At 53.0% G+C, this 22,278-nt stretch overlaps 2 protein-coding genes across 19 annotated transcripts in view; one reads left to right on the top strand and one right to left on the bottom strand.

The window, feature by feature from the left end:
- Positions 1-3,196: 3,196 nt before the first annotated feature.
- Positions 3,197-12,839, top strand: CCNQ (cyclin Q). 11 transcript variants are annotated; one of them, XM_019956220.2, is made up of 7 exons: positions 3,200-3,446; positions 4,947-5,137; positions 6,073-6,256; positions 7,529-7,661; positions 9,070-9,297; positions 10,152-10,187; positions 12,342-12,839. In XM_019956220.2, exons 3-7 carry the CDS (start codon positions 6,087-6,089, stop codon positions 12,429-12,431), a joined length of 657 nt encoding a protein of 218 aa, XP_019811779.1. In that variant the 5' UTR covers positions 3,200-3,446; positions 4,947-5,137; positions 6,073-6,086; the 3' UTR covers positions 12,432-12,839. The 11 variants fall into 11 exon arrangements, 9 of the variants coding, with proteins under 9 accessions (XP_019811773.1, XP_019811776.1, XP_019811774.1 ...); XR_011565427.1 differs by lacking the exon at positions 3,200-3,446 and adding an exon at positions 3,483-4,869 and having other exon boundaries at positions 9,120-9,297; positions 12,402-12,839; XR_011565426.1 differs by lacking the exon at positions 3,200-3,446 and adding an exon at positions 3,483-4,869 and having other exon boundaries at positions 9,120-9,297.
- A 4,525-nt stretch (positions 12,840-17,364) lies between these two features.
- The window catches only part of ATP2B3 (ATPase plasma membrane Ca2+ transporting 3), a 61,870-nt gene continuing 56,956 nt past the window's right edge, over positions 17,365-22,278 (bottom strand). For 6 of the 8 annotated variants that reach the window (XM_070785166.1, XM_070785164.1, XM_070785168.1 and 3 more), the window contains one exon: positions 17,365-20,231. In XM_070785166.1, the coding sequence (XP_070641267.1) occupies positions 19,911-20,231 (321 nt within the window). In that variant the 3' untranslated portion in view covers positions 17,365-19,910. The remainder of the gene's footprint in view (positions 20,232-22,278) is intronic. The other 2 variants (XM_070785171.1, XM_070785174.1) reach the window with 1 other exon arrangement.

The following is a 22,278-nucleotide window of genomic DNA, read 5'->3' as shown; positions in this document are numbered from 1 at the left end:
ACTGATCTGGTGAAGTCAGAAGGCCCAAGGTGATGGTGGTACCCGGAGGTGGACTTTTGGGAAATGATGTAGCAGAGCCCTTGTGGAATTAGTCCCCTTCCAAAAGCATCTCAGGAGCTCCCTTGCCTTGTCTCTCCTGTGAGGCCAGAGTGAGAAGCTGGCTGGCTTGCAACCCAGAAGGGGGGGTCCTCCCTAGAACCCAACCCTGCTGGCATCCTGGACTTCCAGCCTCCCAGAACTGCAAGAAATCCATGTCTCTGGTGGTTTTGTTCCAGCAGCCTGAATGGACCAAGAGGATGGAGTGGGGCAGGGTGGGGGACCAAGGGCACAGCGTGGAATCCAGGGACACAAGTAGCTTCAAGGATGCGGTGTTGAGAAGGGTGGGTGGGTGGAAGGCAGTGGGGGGTGGGCAGGGAAAGGGACCCACAGGGAGGCCTGAGCAGCTGCCTTCACTGGCCCAGAAGGTGTCAACGAGGCAGGGGGCAGGGGAGGCAGGGAAGAAACGGTGATAGTGTGATAGTGGAGTGAGAAGTTTCCAAGGAAAAGTGGCAGGGCTTCCACTGATTGGTTCTTGGGTGGAGGCCCCTGGGGAGCAGGTGTGCAGGGCAGGCACTTTGGAGGTGAGCCCTGACTTTGAAGAGCATGTGGGCTTTCCCGACATCCCGCCCGGGCACAGCTTTCCTCTGTGCCCCAAACGCCTCTGCCCTCCTCTGCCTCATCTTTTGAGCTTCAGTGTGACACCCTCACTCGCTCATTAGTGGACAGCCCCCTTGTGAGGAGGCTGCGGCTCCCTTGGGGTCACGGAGCATGGTCAGGGGTAGATAAGGAGTCTTGGCAAATATCACAGAGTCCTCTTCTGAGATGATGTCTACCCTGCCTTTATTGACCATCTTCTCTCTGCGGGGCCTGGAGGTGATCCCCAGGTGAGGTCGGGGGGCAGAATGAGGGGGGACAAGGCAGGGAGTGCCTCGATAGCGGATGTGGCTTGCTGTGAGAGAAGAAATGCTACCCCGAGGTTGGCTGGCTCCAATTGGTGGCTTGTGAATGATTCACTTAGCAACCGCTGCACCTAGGCGGCCTGCCAGGAGGGTGCCCTGTGACCCAGCGCTTTCAAAATTAATGTGTTCATTGAGTCATTCCCTTGAGTCACATTCGCAGGCACCTATTACTCGCTGAGCCTAGACTCCTCAGACCACAAAAGGCCCAGGGGAGAAGGAGGAATCCTAGGGGCACTGTTTAAGCAGCAAGCCCAATGGGCAAGGAGGTGACAGGCAGGCCGCTGGGCTGCGGGCCAGAGGGAAGAGTGATACAGTTTGGGTGTGTGCACGTGCACACCCCAGTGGACAAGGAGGGAGTGTCTGACTCGTGCGTGCGTCTGTGTGTGCATGCGTTTCAGGGAGGGGGCATGTGCGTCCTACACAGATGTGGGGAACTGGGAAGGGTCAGGGGTACTGCTCTAGTCCCAGGGACAGACAGCAGTGACGGAGTGATCAAGGCATGACTTGATCACCTAGATTTCTGGTCATTTGTTATACCAGGCCAGGAGGCTGGGGGCCCCAAGCCCTTTCACAAGCATGCACACACACGCACACTCAGAGGTAATCAGCCCAGAGGGCCTGCCCCTTGCCTTGGACAGAGGGAGCCAGGGAGAAAATGTGGGGAGCAGTTCCTTCACTTGGCAGAGAGACCATAACCTTCAGGGAGCTGCCCAAGGCCTTTGCCACGAGTCACCAGTTAGCAGGGTGACTTCTCCAGGACTAGAAGGTCAGGCAAGGTCTTGGGCTTTCTCCTGAGGTGAAGGGGCCCTGGAGGCTGTTAAGCCAGGCAGGGTCCCCTTAGTCTTGACCTGCAAAAAACTCACTTTGGTGGCTGCTGTCATGGGCAATGGTAGCCACCCCACTCCCACCAGAGATGTGTCCGTGTTCTCATCCCTGGAACCGTGTGCATGTGGTCTTATTTGGCAAAAGGATCTATGCTGATGTGCAGATGTGATTAAGGACTGCAAGTTGCTACCATCCTGGATTAGTCCATAAATGCAGTGACAAATAGGGCAGAAAAAAGAGACAGACACAAGGGAAGAGGCCATGTGACAACAGAGGCAGACACTGGAATGATGCGGCTACAAGCCAAGGAACATCTGGGGCCACCGGAAGCTGGGAGACAAGGAAGGATGCTGCTACAGAGCCTCTGGAGGGAGTATGGCCCTGTTGACACCTTGATTTAAAGTTCTAATGTTTTAAGTCACCTACTTTTCTGGTCATTTATTATAGCAGTGCCAGGAAACCAAGCCAGCTGGTGTAGAGAGGACCAGGTCGGGAAAACTGACTAGGGAGGGGCTAAAGAAGATAAAGGTTGGCCTTAAGGTGGCTTTTTCCTCTCAACCTTCCAAACTCTCTCAAATGATAGGAACTGTCTGGCTGTATCAGAATGACCAGAGTGCACTGTCTATCAGTAGCTTGGGGGTCCCTTTGGGGTTGTACATCCCTAATGCCTGATGCAGAATTTCCTACTTGTGGAAGACACGAAGTATGGGATTGCACTAGGAACTGGATATTCAATTAACACTCATTGAGCAAACATTTAATCTCCTCCCTTGCTGCCAGGCTGGAAATGAGAGCCACAAGCAGGTCCCCCAGGGATGCTGGGCCCCTGGAAAAGCCTGACACAAACAGCCCTACTAACTGTCCTCATTTTGTGCACAGCGCTTCCTTCGGGGGTCATCTGTAGGTCTGGGAAACTCTGGCAAAGCCGGATTTGGGTTTTAGGAACACTGAGATTGAACCCCACGTCTTGTCCAGGTGGGAGACACTGTTGTGAGCTCTGGTAAGCGCCGCCTCGGCCCCACACTGGGCCATCAGCCCGGAGCGACACCGTAGGAACTTGTCGCTCAGGCGTTAGGGCAGTTGTTTTTGCACCCTGGCCCTAGGACTGTAGTAACCTCCCTGCGCATTGGAGGAATAGCCTCCCGGGTTCCCCGAGGCCGCCGGTGGGCTCCCAGGGGCGGAGTGTGAGTCTCCGGGGGCGGGGCCTACGCCTCCTGAGGCGGCGCGGGATGACGTCCGGAGTCCAGGCTGAGGGGCGGGGAGCGCGACAGTCGCCTGACAGACGCCTGACAGGGTGGGCCTGTGCGCTTGCGCTTGATCTGGCGCCTGCGCAGTCGGCCGGGCTCGCCTTCAGCGCCCTCACCCGGGGGGGTGGGGAGGGTCGACCCAGGCAGGGCGGGGCGGCACCTCGGCTCCCGCGGCGAAGACACCCCGGGAGCCAGGCGCCACGCGTCTGGGCGCCTCTCCTTCCGGTGAGGGGCTCTGGGTCTGTGGGGCGGGGCCTCATGGAGGCCGGCGGCCCCGGGACCTGCGGAGGAGGGGCTGAGACCCGGGGCTCGGAGGGGCGGCTGGCACCTGAATCGAGGGTACACTTCCGAGTGACAAGGTTCATCATGGAGGCAGGTAACCGCGCCAGGAAGAGGGCGGGACGTGGTGGCCGGAGCCGCAGTGCTGCCCTTGCGTCCAGCCGGCCCCCAGCCTGTCACGGGAGCCGCGAGCAGGCGGGCAGGGGCTACTGGAGTAGGGGACCCGCTTCCCGGAGGAGGGGGACCTGCCAGACGCGGAGCTGGCGTGGCTGAATGGAAGGCAGAGACCCGGCCTACCCTGCCCTAGCGGAGGCTAGGCCTGTGGGTTCTGGCCTCAGCCTTGACGCCACGCCCTGCCTCCTGGGCTTTTGGCCGTTTCACGACTGGCACCTAGGCCCCAGGGAGGATGTGGCAAGGGACTGGCCCTAGCTTAGGAGGTGCCTTCCGACACACCTGTCTCCCAGCATAAGGGTACGCGGGCACTTGGTCACATGAAACCTTCTGGAACATGCCATTGGTGGCGCTCCTGACAGGTCCCGTCACAGCGAGGACCCAAGGCACACCCTCCGTTCTGAACCCTGACACGGTGTCCCCTGTCTTGTTGGGCACCCCTGCTCCCAAGACTGAGGCTAGGAAGCCAGTTGTATTTCCGTGCAAAAATTGTTTCTCTGTCAAAAATGCTAGGCTGTTTCCGATCTTGGTTACTTTGTGTACACCCTGTGGAAGAGGGGTTTAAGTGTTTCCAACTGGCAACCCACTCCAGTATTCTTGCCTGGAGAATCCCAGGGATGGGGGGAGCCTGGTGGGCTGCCGTCTATGGGGTCGCACAGAGTCGGACGCGACTGAAGCGACTTAGCAGCAGCAGCAGCAGCAACCCTGACTCGGCGTCCACTGTCGTGTTGAGCGCCGCTATTCCCAACAGGGGAGGAAGCCAGTTACATTTCCATAGAAACATTGTTTCTCTGTCAAAAGTGCTACATAGTTTCCAATCTTTGTTACTTTATGTACACTCTGGGGAAGAGCGGTTTGAGTGAGTCTACTTTCAAGTCAACATAAGTGGACTCTGGAGAAATAGTTTAGGACCATTAATCCCAGTGGTGTGTAATTTAATTTTCAAAACGTTTTGAAAAGTGCATAAAGAAGGATGGCAGTGGCCCCTCATATATGCCACATATATGCTTGGAAGGTCTGTGTAAACCAGGAAAACATGCTACCCTTGGAGGCTCACATGTAGCAATACCACCTCATCTGACATCTCTGAGAATGATGGGTCCCATGTAGGAACTGTCTGCATAGAACTTCACTGTCTAAAGTCAAGTTTAAACCTTGACATGCTTAGGTTTTACTAAGTGCTAAATGCTGAAAGCTAATGCTAAAATGTTTGCATATGTCCTTCTTCTCATGTTTTGCACATGCCCTTGCTCTCTCTGTGTGAGGCTGAATACTGGTCCACAGATTGCCCCATCCTAATCCCCAGAACCTGGGACCGTTAACCTCATGCAGCGAAAGAGATTTTGCAGGTGGGATTAAGCATCTTGATGTCAGGGAACTGTTTTAGATGATCTGCTGCACCTGATATAATCAAACCCATCCTTAGATATAGAGGCAGGAGAAGTAGACGGCAGAGGAAAAGGCCATGTGATGATGGAAGCACAGTTAGAAGATGCTGCACTGCTGGCTTTGAAGCTGGAGGAAGAGGCCACGAGCCAAAGGTTGCAGGCACCTCTAGAAACTGGAAAGGGCAAGGAAATGGATTCTCCCCTGGAACCTCCAGAAGGAACCGGCCCTGTAAGAGAAAAAACGTGTTGTTTTTAGCCAATTTGTTTATGGTAATTTGTTCCAGCAGCTCAAGGGAACTAATACATCTTTTTAGGTAGAGGATGTTGAACACAATTTTAATGATCATTGGTGATTCTCCACCTTCCCTCAGTCTGTGGGGTGTCAAGTTAACCTTCCCCTGGTCATTGTGAATTTGTTTTAGTTCTGTGACCCAGTGCAGTGATTTCATTAGTAGCTTTCTGAGGGATTTAGGGCTTTTAAGGCCTAAATCAAACTATCATGCTCCAGTTTTTGAGTTCTTTCTGTTCCCTTTTCAGTATCTTGCTCTTCTTTCCTCAAGCCTGGCTGTGGCCATTGATGTTGCTTTTCTCCTGCTCGGCCTGTGGTTGCCTTTAGCAGTCACCCTGCTTCCTTTGCTTACCTTTTCTGACCCTGTGGACTAGTACCCTAGTGCATCAGAATCTGTGGCATCTGTGTGGCACTCAGAGACCTTTTTTCCTCTTGTCACCTTGGCAGGGTTTTGGTTACGAGCTGCAGAGGTGGGAGTGACCTCTAGTTAAATGCTTCCTCACATGGAAACAGACACACAGCTGATGCTTTCAAGATGTGCAGAAAGGGATATGCCAGGAACAGATCGGGGAGAAGTTTGAAACCTTGGGGGCTTGGGAGACATGAGGAACCTGCAGAGCTATGAAGGGAAGGCTGCACTTGAGTGTGACCTCCAGGGGCTCATTAGCCTGTCAGAGTCTGACAAGCCTGCCTCTAAATTCCTCAGGTCAAGGACCCCGTGGAAGGATCGGCATCCCCTGTCAGCTGGGCCCTGGGCTCTCGGTGGTGTCTGAGCAGGCGTGTGTACCCTCAGTGCCCAACTCAGTGGCACACCTCACACTTCACAGGGGGTGAGCTCTGGATGAAGCTCTCCCCTGCGTGTTTTCTCTTGGTAGGTGTCAAGCTAGGGATGCGGTCCATCCCCATCGCCACCGCCTGTACCATTTACCATAAATTCTTCTGCGAGATCAACCTGGATGCCTACGATCCCTACTTGGTGGCCATGTCTTCCCTTTACTTGGCCGGCAAAGTGGAGGAACAACATCTGCGCACGCGTGACATCATCAATGTTTCCAACAGGTAGCGGCTTCCAGTGTCTCCCAGGTGCCAGCAGTCAAATTCAGAAGGAGGCACCTGGGTGGCCTTGAACTGGGGCCAGGAGCTCCAGCAGCAGAGGCAGAAGTCAGTGCAGTGTCAGAAGTCTAGGGGAACCTGTGCAGCAGCAACTGGGGCCAGATTTGGGGGAAACCTCAGAGGCCTGATGGTGTACAGAGAGGGGTGGAAAGAGGCTGTCACAGGCTAGAGCAGAGGAAGCTTGCAGAGGGGCACCAAAGAAGATTCTCAAGGTGTCTTGGACAGGACAGATCAAAGCAATTGGGTTCTGGGGCCGTTGTCCTATTTAGATGGTCAGAGTCGCCCAAGAGTGTCTCTCACAGCCCTGGGCCTGAGTAGCCATGTTCCTGTTAGGGAAGAACGTGGGGGTCCAGCCAGCTGGATGGGCTGCGCCAAGGCCCAGTGGGTCTGGGAGAAAGCAGTTTCTGGAAAGTTACTGACTAGCAGTGCATCATAGCCCTTCTAGGAACTCTGTAATCGTTAAGGAAGAAAGCTATTTTGTGCTGCTTCTCTTTTAATAAACAGTTAATGGAAAAGCACTCCCCACCCCATAAACATGACAGGTTCACGATGTACTGAGAATGACTAGGAGAAAAAAACAGAGAGAGCACTGCAGGGGGGGCAGCTGGAGTCCACTTGTAATTGCCAGGGCCCAGTAGGGAGGCCGGGTGGGCACGAGGGGAAGTTGTAGGGCTCACTAATTGGATGTGGGCACCCAGGTGGGTTCTGTGGGGAGCTCAGAAGACGAGAGGGGAGCTGGGAATGATGACTCAGTGGCTGAGAGTTCTGATCACTCGAGTGTAAATCCTGTTCCCGTACATCTTAGTGATCTTGCGTAGGTGGGAGTCTTGTAGACAAATAAGGTGTACACAAGGACAGAAAGATCTGGAATGAAAGAAAGACAATCTGGGAAATAGCTGAAATACTTTTATGTTTCTGAGTGTGTATCATCCCTGTGTTTAAGTACCTTCCCTGAGCCCAGACTGAGTGCCATGGGCATTGCCACCCCCGGTGCAAAGAGCCCATGTCTTGCTGAGTGCCATGGCACAGCCACTGGGGCTGACACTGGAGGCAGCTTCTTTCCTCCCTGGTTCCTGTTTTTATCCCCTATGCAGACATGTAGGTGGACCCTATGCTCGTCGATGGCAGAAGAGCTCTGGTGTGTGTATCTGGATGCCCCATGATGGGGCTCCTGGGGGCACCCCCTTCTATTGCCAGCCATGTTGTTTCTCTGTTCAGGTACTTCCACCCGGGCAGTGACCCCTTGGAGCTGGACTCGCGCTTCTGGGAGATCCGGGACAGCATCGTACAGTGCGAACTGCTCGTGCTGCGGGTCCTGCGTTTCCAGGTCTCCTTCCAGCACCCACACAAGGTACGTGTGGCGGGGGTTGGTAGAAGGGCAGCAGTCACTTATGGTTCCCAGCGGCATGAAAGTCTTTGCTCTTTATCCGGAAAGTGCAGTCACCTGAGCCTGGAGCCACATGGGGCCCCGAGGAGGCACAGTGACGCTCGGGTGGCCTGTCTCATCCCCACTCCCAGGGTTCTCAGGCAGCTCTGATTTCAGCTTCTGCCTTTCTGCCCACTCGGCTGTGGCTGAAAGCTGGGATCCATGTGCCCTCTGAAGCCTGTGTCTGTCCCCAGACCCATATAAGTTGTGTGTTCACTGACCCACAAAAGCGGAGGCAAGGCTGGTTTCATGACCTGCTGGAGTGTCTGTTCCTGGGAGTTGCTACTCCGCCTCACAGCTCACACGCAGCTCATCTGTGCAGAAAAACCCTGAGAAAAGCCATGTCACTGACTTCACTGCTAGGAACACATTCCTCCCAACAGCAGAGCTATCACAGAAAGTAGCCCTGCAGCAGACTCCTTTGAGGGCCTGAGGCCTCATGTGGGTAATTTGTGGGTGGACTGCAGAGAGAAGGGGGATGCACTGTGATGTGGGCCTCTGCACTGTGATTTTGTCTGTTTCCCATTGGAATTTTTGTCAAGTGAGTTGTAGATTTAGAAGGAGTCAGAGGAAATAGCCCAGCCTCCCCAAATGGCATTTTGCAAAACTCGAATAAATACAAGATAACAGTCAGGGTGTGGGCACTGATACAGCACCCCTGCCCAAGTTCCGGGTGTTGCTTGCTTGTCACATGTACTGGTGGCCACTGCCTTGGTTAACATATGAAACAACAACTTGGTCACCATGGAGGCCTTCCTATTGCCCCTGTTACCATGTCTTCCACGCACCACCTCCCTAATCCCAGAACCCATGGTGGAGATGCTCAGCAGTCGTGGTTTGTGTCAGTGCACAGTGCAGGGCTCCCCTCCCCGTGGGCTCAAGGAGAGCATGTGTTCAAGCAGAATAGGAGCTGACAGTCAAGCTGGAGGATGTTCAGAGACTTGAGCTCCCCTGATGTCCTGTCTCTGGCTGGCCCGTGGGGGCTGTGGTCTGTTCTGCAGATCAGGCTGCTGTTTCTGAAGCTTTATGTTTGGGCTGGGCCAAGGGGAGGAGCAGAATAATTGCTGATGGTGTCCAGAGCAGGGCCATGTTGATAGAAAGGCCCAGGCAGGTTTCAGGAGCTGGGTTCAGAGGACAAGAGAGGGCGAACCCGTGGGGACCTGGGGCGAGGGTTGGTGGAGGTGGACCTGGTGGCAGGGAGACGACATCTGATCTGTGATGTATACACACCGTGGCAATTTAGGAGAGAGAGGCCAGCAGGGGGAGGGCCTGCAGACTCCCAGTTAAGGAAGCAGGTGATGGTGGGGGGCAGCTGACTGGCGTGTCTTTACAGTACCTGCTCCACTACCTGGTCTCGCTCAAGAACTGGCTGAACCGTTACAGCTGGCAGCGGACCCCAGTCTCCATCACCGCCTGGGCCTTGCTACAGGACAGCTACCACGGGGGGCTGTGCCTCCGCTTCCGGGCTCAGCACATAGCCGTGGCAGTAATCCACCTGGCCCTACAAGCCTATGGGGTCGAAGTGCCTGCTGAGGCCGAGGCTGAGAAGCCATGGTGGCAGGTGAGGTGACTGCATTGGCGTGTGTCCCCCCCCCCCCCCCCCGCCCCCGCCTTTTCCCTCCCTGAGGACCTTCAGCAGTCCCCACACCAGGTGTCAAATGTCTTTGTAGTAATTACCTACAAAGAAAGATACAGGCTACTGGGGAACCCTGAAGCTTGAAAATATCCTGTTGCCATAGCCAAAGCTGGGCTCTTCCCCCTTGATATTGTGGATGTTTGAGGGGTTCACACTGGGCATTGTTGGGTGCAGGGTGGCATCACTAGCCTCCACCCACTGGATGCTGAGACAACACAAGCGGTGTCCAGACATTGCCAAGTGTCTTGGGGTGGGGAGGGGATCACCCCTGGTTGAGAACTACTGAGCTCAAGCAAGCACTTTTATTGCATTGAGTGAGAGCTTGCTGTAGATGAGACATCACTAAGTCTGGCATCACATTCAAAGTATCAGGGGTGCCCTAAAACGACAGTAGGTTTTACTACCTAGGCTGGTAGGTAGGTTTTACTACCTAGGCTGGTAGGTAGGTAGATAGGCGATAGATACAGAGATGGATCAGTGATGAGTGGATGGCCGGATGGATAGATGTTACAACGGGAATGTCGACGGATGATGGATGGGTGGGTGGATGAATGGATAAATAGAGGAGATAGATGACAGCCCTCCTCCTCAAGACCAGCTGGACCCAGGCAGCAGTTTATTGAGAGCTGGGTCAGCTGTGTCTGCCAGAAAGGCTGCATGCAGTCCTAGCAGGTTTCCCTCAGTAGTCCCACCATTGCTTAAAATGGGATTTTGAGATCATTCTTTGTTTTTCCTTTCCCATGCTTGAAATCTGCTGTTCCTTTCTTCATGAAACGAAGCTCATTGTCCCTCCTCGTCCTGGAATGAGATTCCATGTGAGCAGACTTTGAATTGCTGGAAGACTCCCCCTCTTTGTGCACTACCCCTCCCCTGCAAACCTACAGTGGCTGCCTCCCCCTTCCTGAGCACCCCCCGCCCCCCGCCTCCGCCAGGCTGCCCTTCTTCAGAGATAGCAGCTTCTCTCTGTGCTTCATTGTCCTTTCCTGCCTGTCTGTCCTTCCCCCTCTCCTGAAGCCAGGGATCTTGTCTGCTTCATCAGCGGCCCCAAGCCCAGTGCCTGGGCCTGGCGGGTAGTAGGTGTGCAAGTGTTGTCGAACAAAGGCATCTGTGGCCCCAACCTCAGGCTGGATGTAGCCTGATGGCAGCTTGGAGGGGGAAGCGGGAAGGGTGGCTGTGTGGACAAAAGCATTGCTCTGTGCTGGACTTCTTGGGGACTTCCAGATCGTGTGACCCCCTGCGTCCCCCCTCTGTTGAATCAGGTAGTGGGCCTCTTTTCTGGGTGACACACTTCCCCTGGATGAGCCTACTTCTCTGGGCAGCATAGCCGCACTTCCCTTGTTCTTTGCTCTCTCTGGGTGGCTCTGGGCTCCGTGCACTGGAGCTCTTGGGCCCCCTCTGGGCATGTGAAGGCTACCTGCTGATGAGAGACACCTGCTCACGTGCTCCCAGCTGCCACCTCTGTGATGCCACTTGTCTGCTCTGGGTGGGCTTCCCACGCTGCTCGAGAGGCTTGACATCCCCCCGAAGCCTGTCTGCCCTTGGGTGTGGTGGTGGCAGTGGGGCAGCCCTTGGCATCCAACTGCGTTGGTCCTCTTGGTGGATGACGCTCCAGCTCTAAAGCAGTAGTGAGTTGTAGCAGGACTCAGAATTTCCATCCTTTTTAAGGCTGAGTGCCGTTCCATGGTATAGCTGGTCTGCATCATGTTAGTCCATCCTCTGTGGATGGACTCTTGGGTTGCTTCCAGATTTTGGCCCTGGGCTACTTTTTAATGGTCATTTCTTGGCTTGGGGTCTCCAGAAGCATTCAGGTAGTGGATCCTGACAAGCAAGCCCGTGTTTCTGAGATATTCATTTTCCACCCAGAGTGCGGGAGTAGGGGGGGTGGGAGGGGAATGGCTGGATCTTCCTGAGCTGGATGGGGAGGGCGGGGTTTTTTCCAGGTCACTGTCTCCCACCTGAGATGACAGCCCATGATGGGTTCAAGCTTCCTTGGGTGTCCATGCAGCAGGGGGGACTCAGGTCCAGCTTTTGCCCCGGGTCAGCCCCAGACCTGGAGCCCAGGCAGCAACCCCCAGGCCTGGGGGCCACAGCATCCAACCAGGGACTCCTTGTTTTGCCTTTTACTTCTGGTGTCATCAGGGGTCCCCAGAAGCACCCTTAAGCTCCATGTGTCACTGGGAGGATTCCCAGAGTTCAGAAAAGCCATTATACTCATGGTTATGGGTGTCAGGGTTAGTTCCTGGGGAAGGATGCAGGTTGAAATTAGCCAAGATAAGAGGAATGGAGGTATGGCCCAGGAGAGAGTAGGTCCAAGCTCCCAGGTCCCCCTCTCATCAGGCAGGGCTTAGCAGTCCCTTCCCAGGAGCAGGGCCAGGGCCAGATCTTACTTGGAAACAGGCAGGGTTACCCCTTTCATTTGGGCCCCTGGGGACTCACCTTGCAATTTTATAAGCTCTGTGGCACAGTCAAGGGGCAGTCTGAGCAATTTCCTGGTGGTCCAGTGGTTAGGACTCTTGCACTCTCACTGCTGGGACCTGGATTCAGTCCCTAGTCGGGAATTAAGATCCCTCAAGCTAAGTGTTGCCACCAAGAAGAAAACAAAAAAAGGTGGTCTGGTCCAGGCTAGAGAGCAGGTCCATGTGTTCCTCGCGGGCTGGCCTAGGGTGGGGTGTGTCCAGTCTACTTCTGGAAATGGACCCCCCAGAAACCATGGAGCTGAGAGCCTATGGGTAGGAGCCTGTGATCTGGGCCCAGCTCTGTCACCAGCTCCCCATGTACCCAGGACAAGTCTCCTCTTCTGTGTGAGCTGGATGATCACGAAAGCCTCTTCTGTCTGGAATGGTCTCCAATAGCAGAGTCCCCATGCCATCTCCACTCCTGTGTACTGTGGTTCTGTGCTTAGTGGCAGGTACCTTGTTTAACCCAGAGGGAGTCTAACCAGAGCCTGTTTTCCTTCTCCTCCTTTTTAGGTGTTTAGTGAAGACCTTACCAAGCCAACCATTGATAACATTGTGTCTGATCTCATTCAGATTTATACCATGGACACAGAGATCCCCTAAAGCCCTGGTCCAGGCCTCCCCAAAGAGAAGCCCGGGACGCTTGGCAGCCTGGGGACAGCACTGCCAAAGGGCCGTGAAGGCCAGCCCCCAGAGGACCAGCTGGGAGGGCTGGTGAAGGCGATGACTGTCCCCAGCAGCCGTGGTCGGGACAATGACGAGAGTCACGCCTTCAGCGGGCAGGCTGAGAGTGTACCGTGTGGGGCGGCTCAAGGCCAGTCGCCGCATCAACATTTGTGCTTTGAGAGGACCTGACTGCCGTTGAAGAGTGATGTTATCAGCAGGAAAATCTAAGAAGCTATGGGACTGCACCCCTGGGGATTTTTTAAAAGCCAAATTTATAGAAAGTATGAATGAATGTTCAACATAGATGGAATTTTATTTTGTGTAATAAAAGATGATAGAAATCAACTGAGATGCCCAGTGTTTGCTCTGTAGCTCGTGCTGCCCTAGTGGTCTGTGGGTACCATCCAGACTCGATTTCTCCTCAGAGGCTCTCCAGGTAGAATTGCCCTTCCTACAACCTGAGGTGCCAAGGGCAGACCCTCCACCACTTCTGGAAGGGCAGGATGACACAACTTGTGCACATGTCACAATGGCACCCCCTAGAGGAGCCCACGTGACCTTCTTCCTCTGCTGGGATACTTGGAGGGCTTGGCAGTAATTCTGCTTGGTGAATGAACTTAGGTTAAGGACTATCATTTGAGATCAAGAAATCTAGATCTGACCAAAATGTATCTAGAAAGTTACAGATTTTTTTTAAAGTGCCGAGATAGTGAGACTAGATGCAGAGTCTAGTTAATCTCCAGCCCAAATGTCCTTCTTCCTGGGAGAAAGGATCCAGGCTCCACGCGTGCTGGTGGGACTGTCCTTCACCATGATAGTGTGGGGCCTGGGGGACTGTCCCAGGCACTTCACTGCATTTCCGAGCTTGTCACCCAGGGAACGTGGGCTCTGGACACTGGCCACCATGCCCTCTGGCACCCACAGGTGTGGGAGCTGGTTGGCATACTTGGGGTCCACTCGGTCAGGGGCATAAGGAGGAGTCATACCTGGGTGCTAAGTCAGGCAGTAGGGCTCCCTTGAGTTATGAAGTGACTGTGTTATTTGGCTTCAAGGTGAAGGATATGAGCCAAGGTCCCCTTTTCCACTTTGTTCTTCCCTTTGAGGACAGAATTGGTGCCCAAGCTCTGGGCCTGGGCTCTGAGTGTGGATGGTGGAGGGTGAGGGCCTGGCTGGGCTCTGAGTGTGGATGGTGGAGGGTGAGGGCCTGGCTGGGCTCTGAAGGCGGCTTTGGCTTTCTTGCCAGTCCTTTCCACTTTGTGCTTTCTAAAAACCACCTTGCTTCCATCACCCCCTTTCTCCCCACAGGCTGGGTGTAGCCCCCCACCCTGGGACTTGCCTGGCCTGCATTGACTAGCTCTGTCCTTGGTGTCCCCACCCCAGCTGAGAGCCACAGAGCTGAACTGGGTGAGCTCTGGGCTGCGGGGCTAACAGCAGCCTCTCTGGAGGTTTTGTGGCCCTAAGTTTCCTCTCAACGATTATCAGGTATCAGGCAAGTTCCTTTGTCTCAATGGGACTCAGTTTCCCACTGTGTAAATCAAGCAGGTTAGACCAAAACATTTCAGAGTGTGATAGCTATTTTAACTCCCTCAACCCACGTGTGTTATCTGTCACACTGCCCTGGGGACTTAGGAGATCACTGAGGGGTTGTCTGTGTGTGTTGTCATTGGAACAGAGGTAAGGAATGGTATTGGGACATATGTGACACTTTTGGGGAATATGTGACATGGCCAGCTCTGCTTTGTAAGGACAGTTTGGTCACACAATATGAATTAAAATCTGGTTCAGAGTGGTTTTCTTTTATTTGCTTTGGCTTCCTATTACTGAGGCTTTGTAAAAGATAATAGGGATTAAAGAGATACGATCTTCTGCCTTTTTTATTTTAGGTTCAAAAAGGTCAATAATGAGAGATGAAGATTTTCTAGAACCCCAGGCCTCCGGGAACTTTTTAGTCCAGAGCGCATCTTAATTAAAGCGATAAATACTTCCTTGGCCTGTCAAGCCAGAGAAAGGAGAGGGCAAGCCAGGTCCTCGGAGGGGCTCAGTCCATCTCTCCATCTCTTCTTTTGTAGCTGGGATGGAGAGTCTGTTGTCCCCCAAAGACATGGTCACGTCCTAAGCCCCAGAACCTGTGGAGATGGGACCTTATTTGCAAATAGAGCCTTTGTAGTGTCATCAAGGTAAGATGCAATCTTACAGGAGTAGGGTGGCCCTCGTGCAATATGCCTGGTGTCCTTTATAAGAAGAGAGAGAGACAGACGCATTCCAGGTGGAGACACAAGCTCAAAGGGACAAGGCCCCATGATGATGCAGGCAGAAACTAGACTTATTTGTCTATAAGCCAAGGACTGCCAGTGATGCCAGAAATGGGAAAACTAGAATATGCCTTCTGGCCTCCAGAACCAGGAGAGAAGAAAGGCCTGCAGCTTAGGTCCCCTGAGTTCATGGCACCACCTGTGCTCCCAGGCTGCCTGCTGATAAAAATGGCTCCCAGCTTTGTGAAGGGATGGGTGTTGTAGTATTTTCCCTGCCTCAGGGCATTGGTGAATGACCAGTTGTTTTTTTTTTTCCCCTTGGCAACCTGAGTCCTATTTGCTCATGGAAGTCCACGGAAAACAGAAATCAGATATAGATGAGTAATATCTCCCCAGAAGGCACAGCTATCTTGATATGGTGTTTGGCCCAACCCCCACTGACTTCACCTTCTTATTTGAGAGGACCTCATGTATCATTGAAGCCAGAACTTCTTGCTATTCGTTTCTCTGCTGTTTGCTGCCATTTGCCTTTGACCTTTTCTGAAAGTATGGCCTCAGGTGGTTGGGAGGGAGCTTAGGAGCCATTTTACTTGTTTCTTGGCAGTTTCCCTGGAAAATGCTCCCTCTGGCACTGCCAAGTCTACCAGGGTGATGTGCACGGTGGAGGAATAGAAATACGAGGAAACAGGATGCAGGGACTTTGGGCCCTGTTTCCACAGGAGTCATTTGCAAATCATGAGCCAGGGTTACCCTCGTGGCTCTGCTGGTGGGGCAGAGGGGCTGGGCCATGCAGCTTGGCTGTCCCCAGGACAAATTGTTTGCACAGATGGCCCCAGCACAGATGTTCAAAGACACCTGATGTGTGAAGGCATGAATGGTGCAGTGACCCTCGGAGCCAGTGAATGAGGGCAATAACGGGCTTTCTTTCCATGGCTTTGGTTTAAAGAGGAAATCTGTGATGGCAACCCTTGTACACTGCTGGGGGGAATGGAAAAGGGTGCCATGGAAAATGGTCTGGCTGTTCCTTCAAAAAGTAAATACAAGATTACCATAGGTGGAGAACAGTGTGAGATTCCTTAAAAAACTGGAAATAGAACTGCCATACCACCCAGCAATCCCACTGCTGGGCATACACACCAAGGAAACCAGAATTGAAAGAGACACGTGTACCCCAATGTTCATTGTAGCATTATTTACAATAGCTAGGACATGGAAGCAACCTAGATGTCCATTGGCAGATGCATAGATAAGAAAGTTGTGGTACATATACACAAGAGTATTACTCAGCCATTAAAAAGAATGCATTTGAATCAGTTCTAATGAAGTGGATGAAACTGGAGCCTATTATACAGAGTGAATTAAGTAAGTCAGAAAGAAAAACACCAATACAGTATATTAACACATATATATATATGGAATTTAGAAAGATGGTAATGATGACCCTATATGTGAGACAGCAAAAGAGACACAGATGTAAAGAACAGACTTTTGGACTCTGTGGGAGAAGGTGAGGATGGGATGATTTGAGAGAATAGCATTGAAACATGTATATTACCATATGTGAAATAGGTTGCCAGTCCAGGCTTGATGCATGAGACAGGGTGCTCAGGGCTGGTGCACTGGGATGACCCTGAGAGATGGGATGGGGAGGGAGGTGGGAGGAGGGTTTAGGATGGGGGATACATGTACACCCATGGCTGATTCATGTCAATGTATGGCAAAACCCACTACAGTATTGTAAAGTAATTAGCCTCCAATTAAAATAAATAAATAAATTTAAAAAAAAAGATTACCATAGGATCCAGCAATTCCACTTCCAGGTATCTACTGAAAAGCAGTGAAGACACAGGCCCAAACACATATACGTACGCCCGTGTTCACAGGTGCGCAGTTCACAGAAGTCAAAAGGTAGAAGGAACCCGCATCCATCGATGCATGCCTGGATGAAGAGAACATGGCCCAGCCCCACAATGGAGTGTTTCAGCCTTAAAAAGACAGCCACTACAACACGGCTGGACCGATAAGGCATGATGGTCAGTGAGAGAAGCCAGACACAAGGACAGACCCCATATGACTCCACTGGTATGAGGTGTCTAGAGTCGTCAGACCCTAGACAGAGAGTAGGATGGGGGGCACGGGCTGGGGGAGGAGATGTTGGTGTCTAATGGGGCAGAGTTTCCATTGGGGAAGATGGGCAGTTCTGGGGATGGCCACACACCACGTGAACATACTTAATGCTGCCAACCTGGACACTTAAAAATGGTCAAGATGCTAAATGTGATGTTATCTGTACTTTGCAGCAGTGAAAATAAAAAGACACCATCTGCATGTGTGCCAGGGTTCTGTCATTTGGGTGGTGTTCCCCACCCCACCCACCTCTGAGGATGCTAGTCTGGACATTCAGGTGAGGCCCTTCCAGGTCAAGACCATTCAAGCCTGACCACACAGAGCAGGTGAGCTGAGCACTCTCCTTCTTCCATTAGGATCAGCAAGGTGGCTGCACCCCCAGGAACCCCGCTGTTCCTGGGGCTCACCCCAGCTTGATGAAGGGGAGAACACCACCTCTCTAGCTTCAGAGGAGAATTCACCAAATAATAAATCACACACATTACCCAGAGTGAGATTGTAGGAGCGTTGCATTTTTTTTTTTTTAATATACAGAAATTTTGGTCTAGTCTTAAAATTAGGAAATTCAACTACAGACTTTAAATTATGATGCATCTGTGGTCTTCTTCATTAAGTTATTTTTGTTCATCTTTTTTAACAGGCAGATAAAAATGTAAAACAGATTTAATAACTGAACACAGTTGACCAAGCCATTCCGTATAAGATAATGCTTTAGAGAGAGGGCCTTCCCAGTGAGACAGGGCCCCCTGGTCTGAAGACGCACAGAAACGAGAGCAGCGGTCTGCACCCCACACCCCGTGGAAAGGCACCCGGGGACTAAACGGTCGCCAAGCACAGGAGGCGACTGGATAGCAGCAGTGAGGCTTGCGCTATATGTCAACCATGTGTCCTACCAGTGTGTCTACAACAGAGGATGAAAAGAAGCCCGTGAGCATAGTGTTCCGTGTGCATCTTCTTCCATTTCAACATTTACAATTTGAATTCTTGTTTAAGAACACACAGACCTGCGACAAATTGAGTTGCCCTGTTTGTTGTTGTTTAAACAAGGACATTGGAGAACAATTTACAAATGGGTAACATTCTCAATGTGCCCTTTGGAAAAAAGGGATGGCTTTAAGTTATCTGTAGCTGGCATTGTAAGTGGGATTTGCCTTTCTAACCGAAATTCCTTGGCCCAAGATATGACTACTCCTGCTCAGGGGTGACATGGTGTTATGTTAACAGTGGGGACTTGGGCGCGCTTGGGACACCACCCATCCAGACGTGCACAGACACAGGTCGAGGTCAGACCAGCCCTGGCGAGGGGCTGTGGGATGGGCCCGGGATGGGCGAACCAGCCTTGCCAGTGGTCTAGCTAATGCCTCTCCGCCCCTCAGCTCCCAGCTGTCCCCCAGCGGCTCAGCTCCCAGGCCCCAGCCACAGGCTGTGGTTGGACCCCAACCTCTTCTGTGCAAAATGGGAGACAGAAAAAGAATTCTGAAGGTAAAAGAACCACTGCTTTTTTCTGCATTTCCCTCCTGGGATATCATAAATTCGAGGAAAACGGAGGGCATGCTGGGTGCCCACACTGCCAGGAGAGGCCCCCAAGGGAACTGTCTGGGGAACCCAGGCCCAGCCCTCCACTTGAGCTCAGCCAACCACATGGCAGAGCTGACCTCCTCAGCTTCCCACCTTCTCAATTACAGCCACAGAGACGAGGTACCATCACCCCCAGGGGCTTGGCATCCCCAAGGTCACTGTAGGTGGCTGCAGACCCAAATCCATGCTCTCATGCGTCATAGTTATCTTTGAGTGAGAAGACCAGGGTCAGGAGAGTGCTTTGGCGAGGGGTGACTGAGAACTGATCCAAGTCTCTTTAGAGGCAGCTCAGAGACTTCTTGGCATTCTCCAAACCAGAGTGGGAGTCCAGCTGGAGGTGCCAATGGGGGCTGAGGTCTGCGCTGTGGCCAAGTCAGCTCCTCCTGGGTTTGGTCCCTCTCTGCTTTCTTTCTGACTCTGCATTCTGCATCAGCGGCACCTGCAGACCTGGCTCTCCTGGATTGTCCCCATGAGGTCAGGCATGTCCAGGGCCGGGCTTCGTGCTCTTGAAGTTGGAGATGCAGACAAAGAAAACCCACCCACTGGGCAGAATTCAGGACTTAGAGAATCGGAGTTGGAGCCAAAGGAAACCAAAAGCAAAACTCCCCCTTCTACCTACTGGAGGGGATCATTCTCAATAATACTTTGGTATTTTCCTTTGAAAGAACAATTTTGACTTTTTTTTTCCTCTATAGGCAGGGGTCTCAAAGTGCAAATGTTCCCAGTGTTCTGATTTGCACCTGCCTTCCTTGACCTTCCTGCTCCCAGGAACTGTGCTGGGAGGATGAGGGATGGAGGGGACTTTCGGGGGAGGAGCAGTGAAGTGGGCCCCAAGCAACCAAAAGGATATTCTTGCAGTCTAGTTCCCTGAAAAAAAAAAAAAATGACCCTGGCACAATAAATAATGAAATTTCAAAATGAAAATACTGGATAAGAGGAATGGAAATATCATGCCAATAAGTAGTTCCTTATTCTTGAGATATGCATCTGGTCCTCTGTGTGCACGCACATGTATATACGTGCACACGGGGCTAGGCACACACGCACACACAGACCAACTGCACCCATCCTGGGGAGGGGGTGCTAGGCTGGTGGGCCACCTGGGTGAGAGCATCCTTCCTGCAGAGTGGCGCTCCCCTGTTGAAACTGTTGATCCAATTGCTCTGCAGTGAGTGCTCCCCCCAAAAAATGACAAGGAGACCTCTGTCCCACCGCACGCCCCGAACAGTGAACATCTGGTGGAATGACAGTGTTCATTTAAAAAAGCTTCCATAGAAAAAGGGGGGTGTGACACACAACTCTTCTCACTCTCTGATCGCTCCTTTGTCCTCCTCCCCCTCCTAGAATGGATTGGCTTCGGGCAAGGGTGGTCAGGCATCTTCAACAGTCCTCACTGCCCGTGACCCCGCCCGTCCAAGTGTGCGTGTGTGCATGGTGCGTGTGCCCAGAGCAGTCCTGCTTAGAGGGACGTCTCCACGCTGTGGAGCGGGCTCCCGGGTCTGGAAGAAAACAGTGAAGAGGTAGCTGACTTGGTGCCGTGCGTGGTCAGGTAGACGCCGCTGTCTATGGCATTGTTATTCTGGTTGGGGGAGGGCGGCGGTGGGGCTCGCAGGCGTTCCTCGTTCTCATCCACGTCCGTGTCGTCAATCAGCGGGATGTTGTGGGTGTAGTCATTGATCAGAAACTCGGGCGTCGCCATGAAGTTATGGATGGAGGTCTTGGATTCTGGTTTCTCCAGGCCTTCGTAGAGGGAGCTACGGAACGCTTTCACCACCCGAATCTGGAGGGGGATGGGGGAGGGAAGGGAGGAGAGGGGGAGGAAGGAAGAAGGAAGGAGACCATGAGCAGCCAGCTGGCGCTGCCAGTCATGCCCACATCCATGGCAGGGGGCACTGCATGACAAACATTGGTCTTTTGGAAGAGAACGGTCGGAGCCCTCTGCCTGGGTGCGGTTACCTCCCATCATCTGACATGCATGCAGGACAAATGGTAGATATTCTGGAACTCAAGAGCAACAGATGCAGTGGACTGCTGGCTACAACGGGGGTGGGGGGGTTGGCAGGGGGATTCCAACATGGGAGCTGAGAAAGTTGACTGGGAAAAGGGAATGTGATGGGCCCTGGGCTCTCTACTTTCTCTTTCCGAATAATCTGGAACTTTCTGGCATGAGAAAAGTCCCCAGCCTCTGGGCACACGGCAGGCCTTTCTTGAGTGGGTCCCCCTCCAACTTCTCTAGGTCCTCTCTTCTGACCCCAGCTACCATGCCTCAGCAACTGCCCCTCTTTCTGGAAACTTCCATGACACTGCCCCTTTCTGGCCCTCCTACCTCACCAGTTTCTCTGTCTCCCTCTTCTCCACTCTTCCTTACTCTGTCCCAGGGTGCCTAGAGCACTGGCCTGTCCCTGTCCCTCCTCTTCCCTGTCCACACTGCCAGGCCAACCTCTTGGCCCTGGCCACAGCCCAGGGCTCATCTGGCTGAAACCAGGGGACTGCGGCTCAGGCCCCTGCCAGTCCCCCATCTGGAGGCACCCAAGATGGAAAATGGCTCCACTTTTGATTTCTACCCACCAAGCCTGTCCTTCTCGGATGCCCAGCATTTGACCAAGTCATCACTTCCTTTCACAGACCCTTTGGAGTGTGCACCTAACCCGCCCCTCTAGCCTTTCTCACCCTCCCCCTTTTCAGTCTCCAAGACACACAACTTCTTTCAGTCCCTGGAATCTGCCATATTTGCCCCATTCTCAGGTTCTCTGGCCACCCCACTGGCATCTGCAGGCCTCAGATCAGCACAAAGGTCCCCAGGAAAGAGCTTCCCACAATGCCTTGCTCCCCTGCTACCACAGCTCCAGCTGCACTCAGGCAGCCCTGAGCCTCACACCTCCTGCAGGCTTAGCCCTTCAGCTTCTTCTGACGGCCCTGCCTTCACTTCCATGCATGCTCAAGTCTCGTCGGGTCTACAAGCTGCAGAGCTGCTGCCTCTCTCTGCTCCTTCCTTAGGCCCCCAGCCTGGCCACTCTCATGCTTCTAGAAGGCAGAATGGATGGGAAACCCTAAGCTGGCCCCATGCTAACCAGCTGGCCCTGTGCTGAGATTCAGAGGCCAGACCCTCCCTATGTGAGTGAATGGACACATGTCAGTTCTAAAGCTACTTCCAAGTTCAAGGTGCTAGGGTTGGATTTTCTTGGTTTAGAGAAGGTATTGGCAACTGTGGCTCAAGAGCTAACTCTGGCCCTCAATATGGTTTTGTTAACGAAGTCTTAGTGGGGCCACGGCTACACCCATCCCTATGAGCATTTTGTCTGGCTGTGTTGGAGGGCGGAGCCGTGTAGTTTCCACAGTGACTTGGACCACAACCTAAAAGTACTTGCTCCCTGGCCCTTCATAGGACAACTTCACTGCCCCTTGGTTTTGACCATGAATCCCACTGTTAACAATGAGTCCTTTGCTACCCTCTAGTGTCTGGACCGGAGAAGGCAGTGGCACCCCACTCCAGTACTTTTGCCTAGAAAATCCCATGGACAGAGGAGCCTGGTAGGCTGCAGTCCATGAGGTCGCTAGAGTCGGACATGACTGAGCGACTTCACTTTCACTTTTCACTTTCATGCACTGGAGAAGGAAATGGCAACCCACTCCAGTGTTCTTGCCTGGAGAATCCCAGGGACGGGGAAGCCTGGTGGGCTGCCGTCTATGGGGTCGCACAGAGTCAGACACGACTGAAGCGACTTAGCAGCAGCAGCAGTGTCTGGACACCAGGGTTGGCATTGCTCAACCAGGCTCAGTGCTCCGTGATCAGTTTAAACCAGGAGAACCTCACAGTCAAGTGCCAA

The sequence above is a fragment of the Bos indicus genome, chromosome X, assembly GCF_029378745.1.
Source record: "Bos indicus isolate NIAB-ARS_2022 breed Sahiwal x Tharparkar chromosome X, NIAB-ARS_B.indTharparkar_mat_pri_1.0, whole genome shotgun sequence".
Lineage (NCBI taxonomy): Eukaryota > Metazoa > Chordata > Mammalia > Artiodactyla > Bovidae > Bos > Bos indicus.
This window is presented reverse-complemented; position numbering and strand designations above follow the sequence as displayed.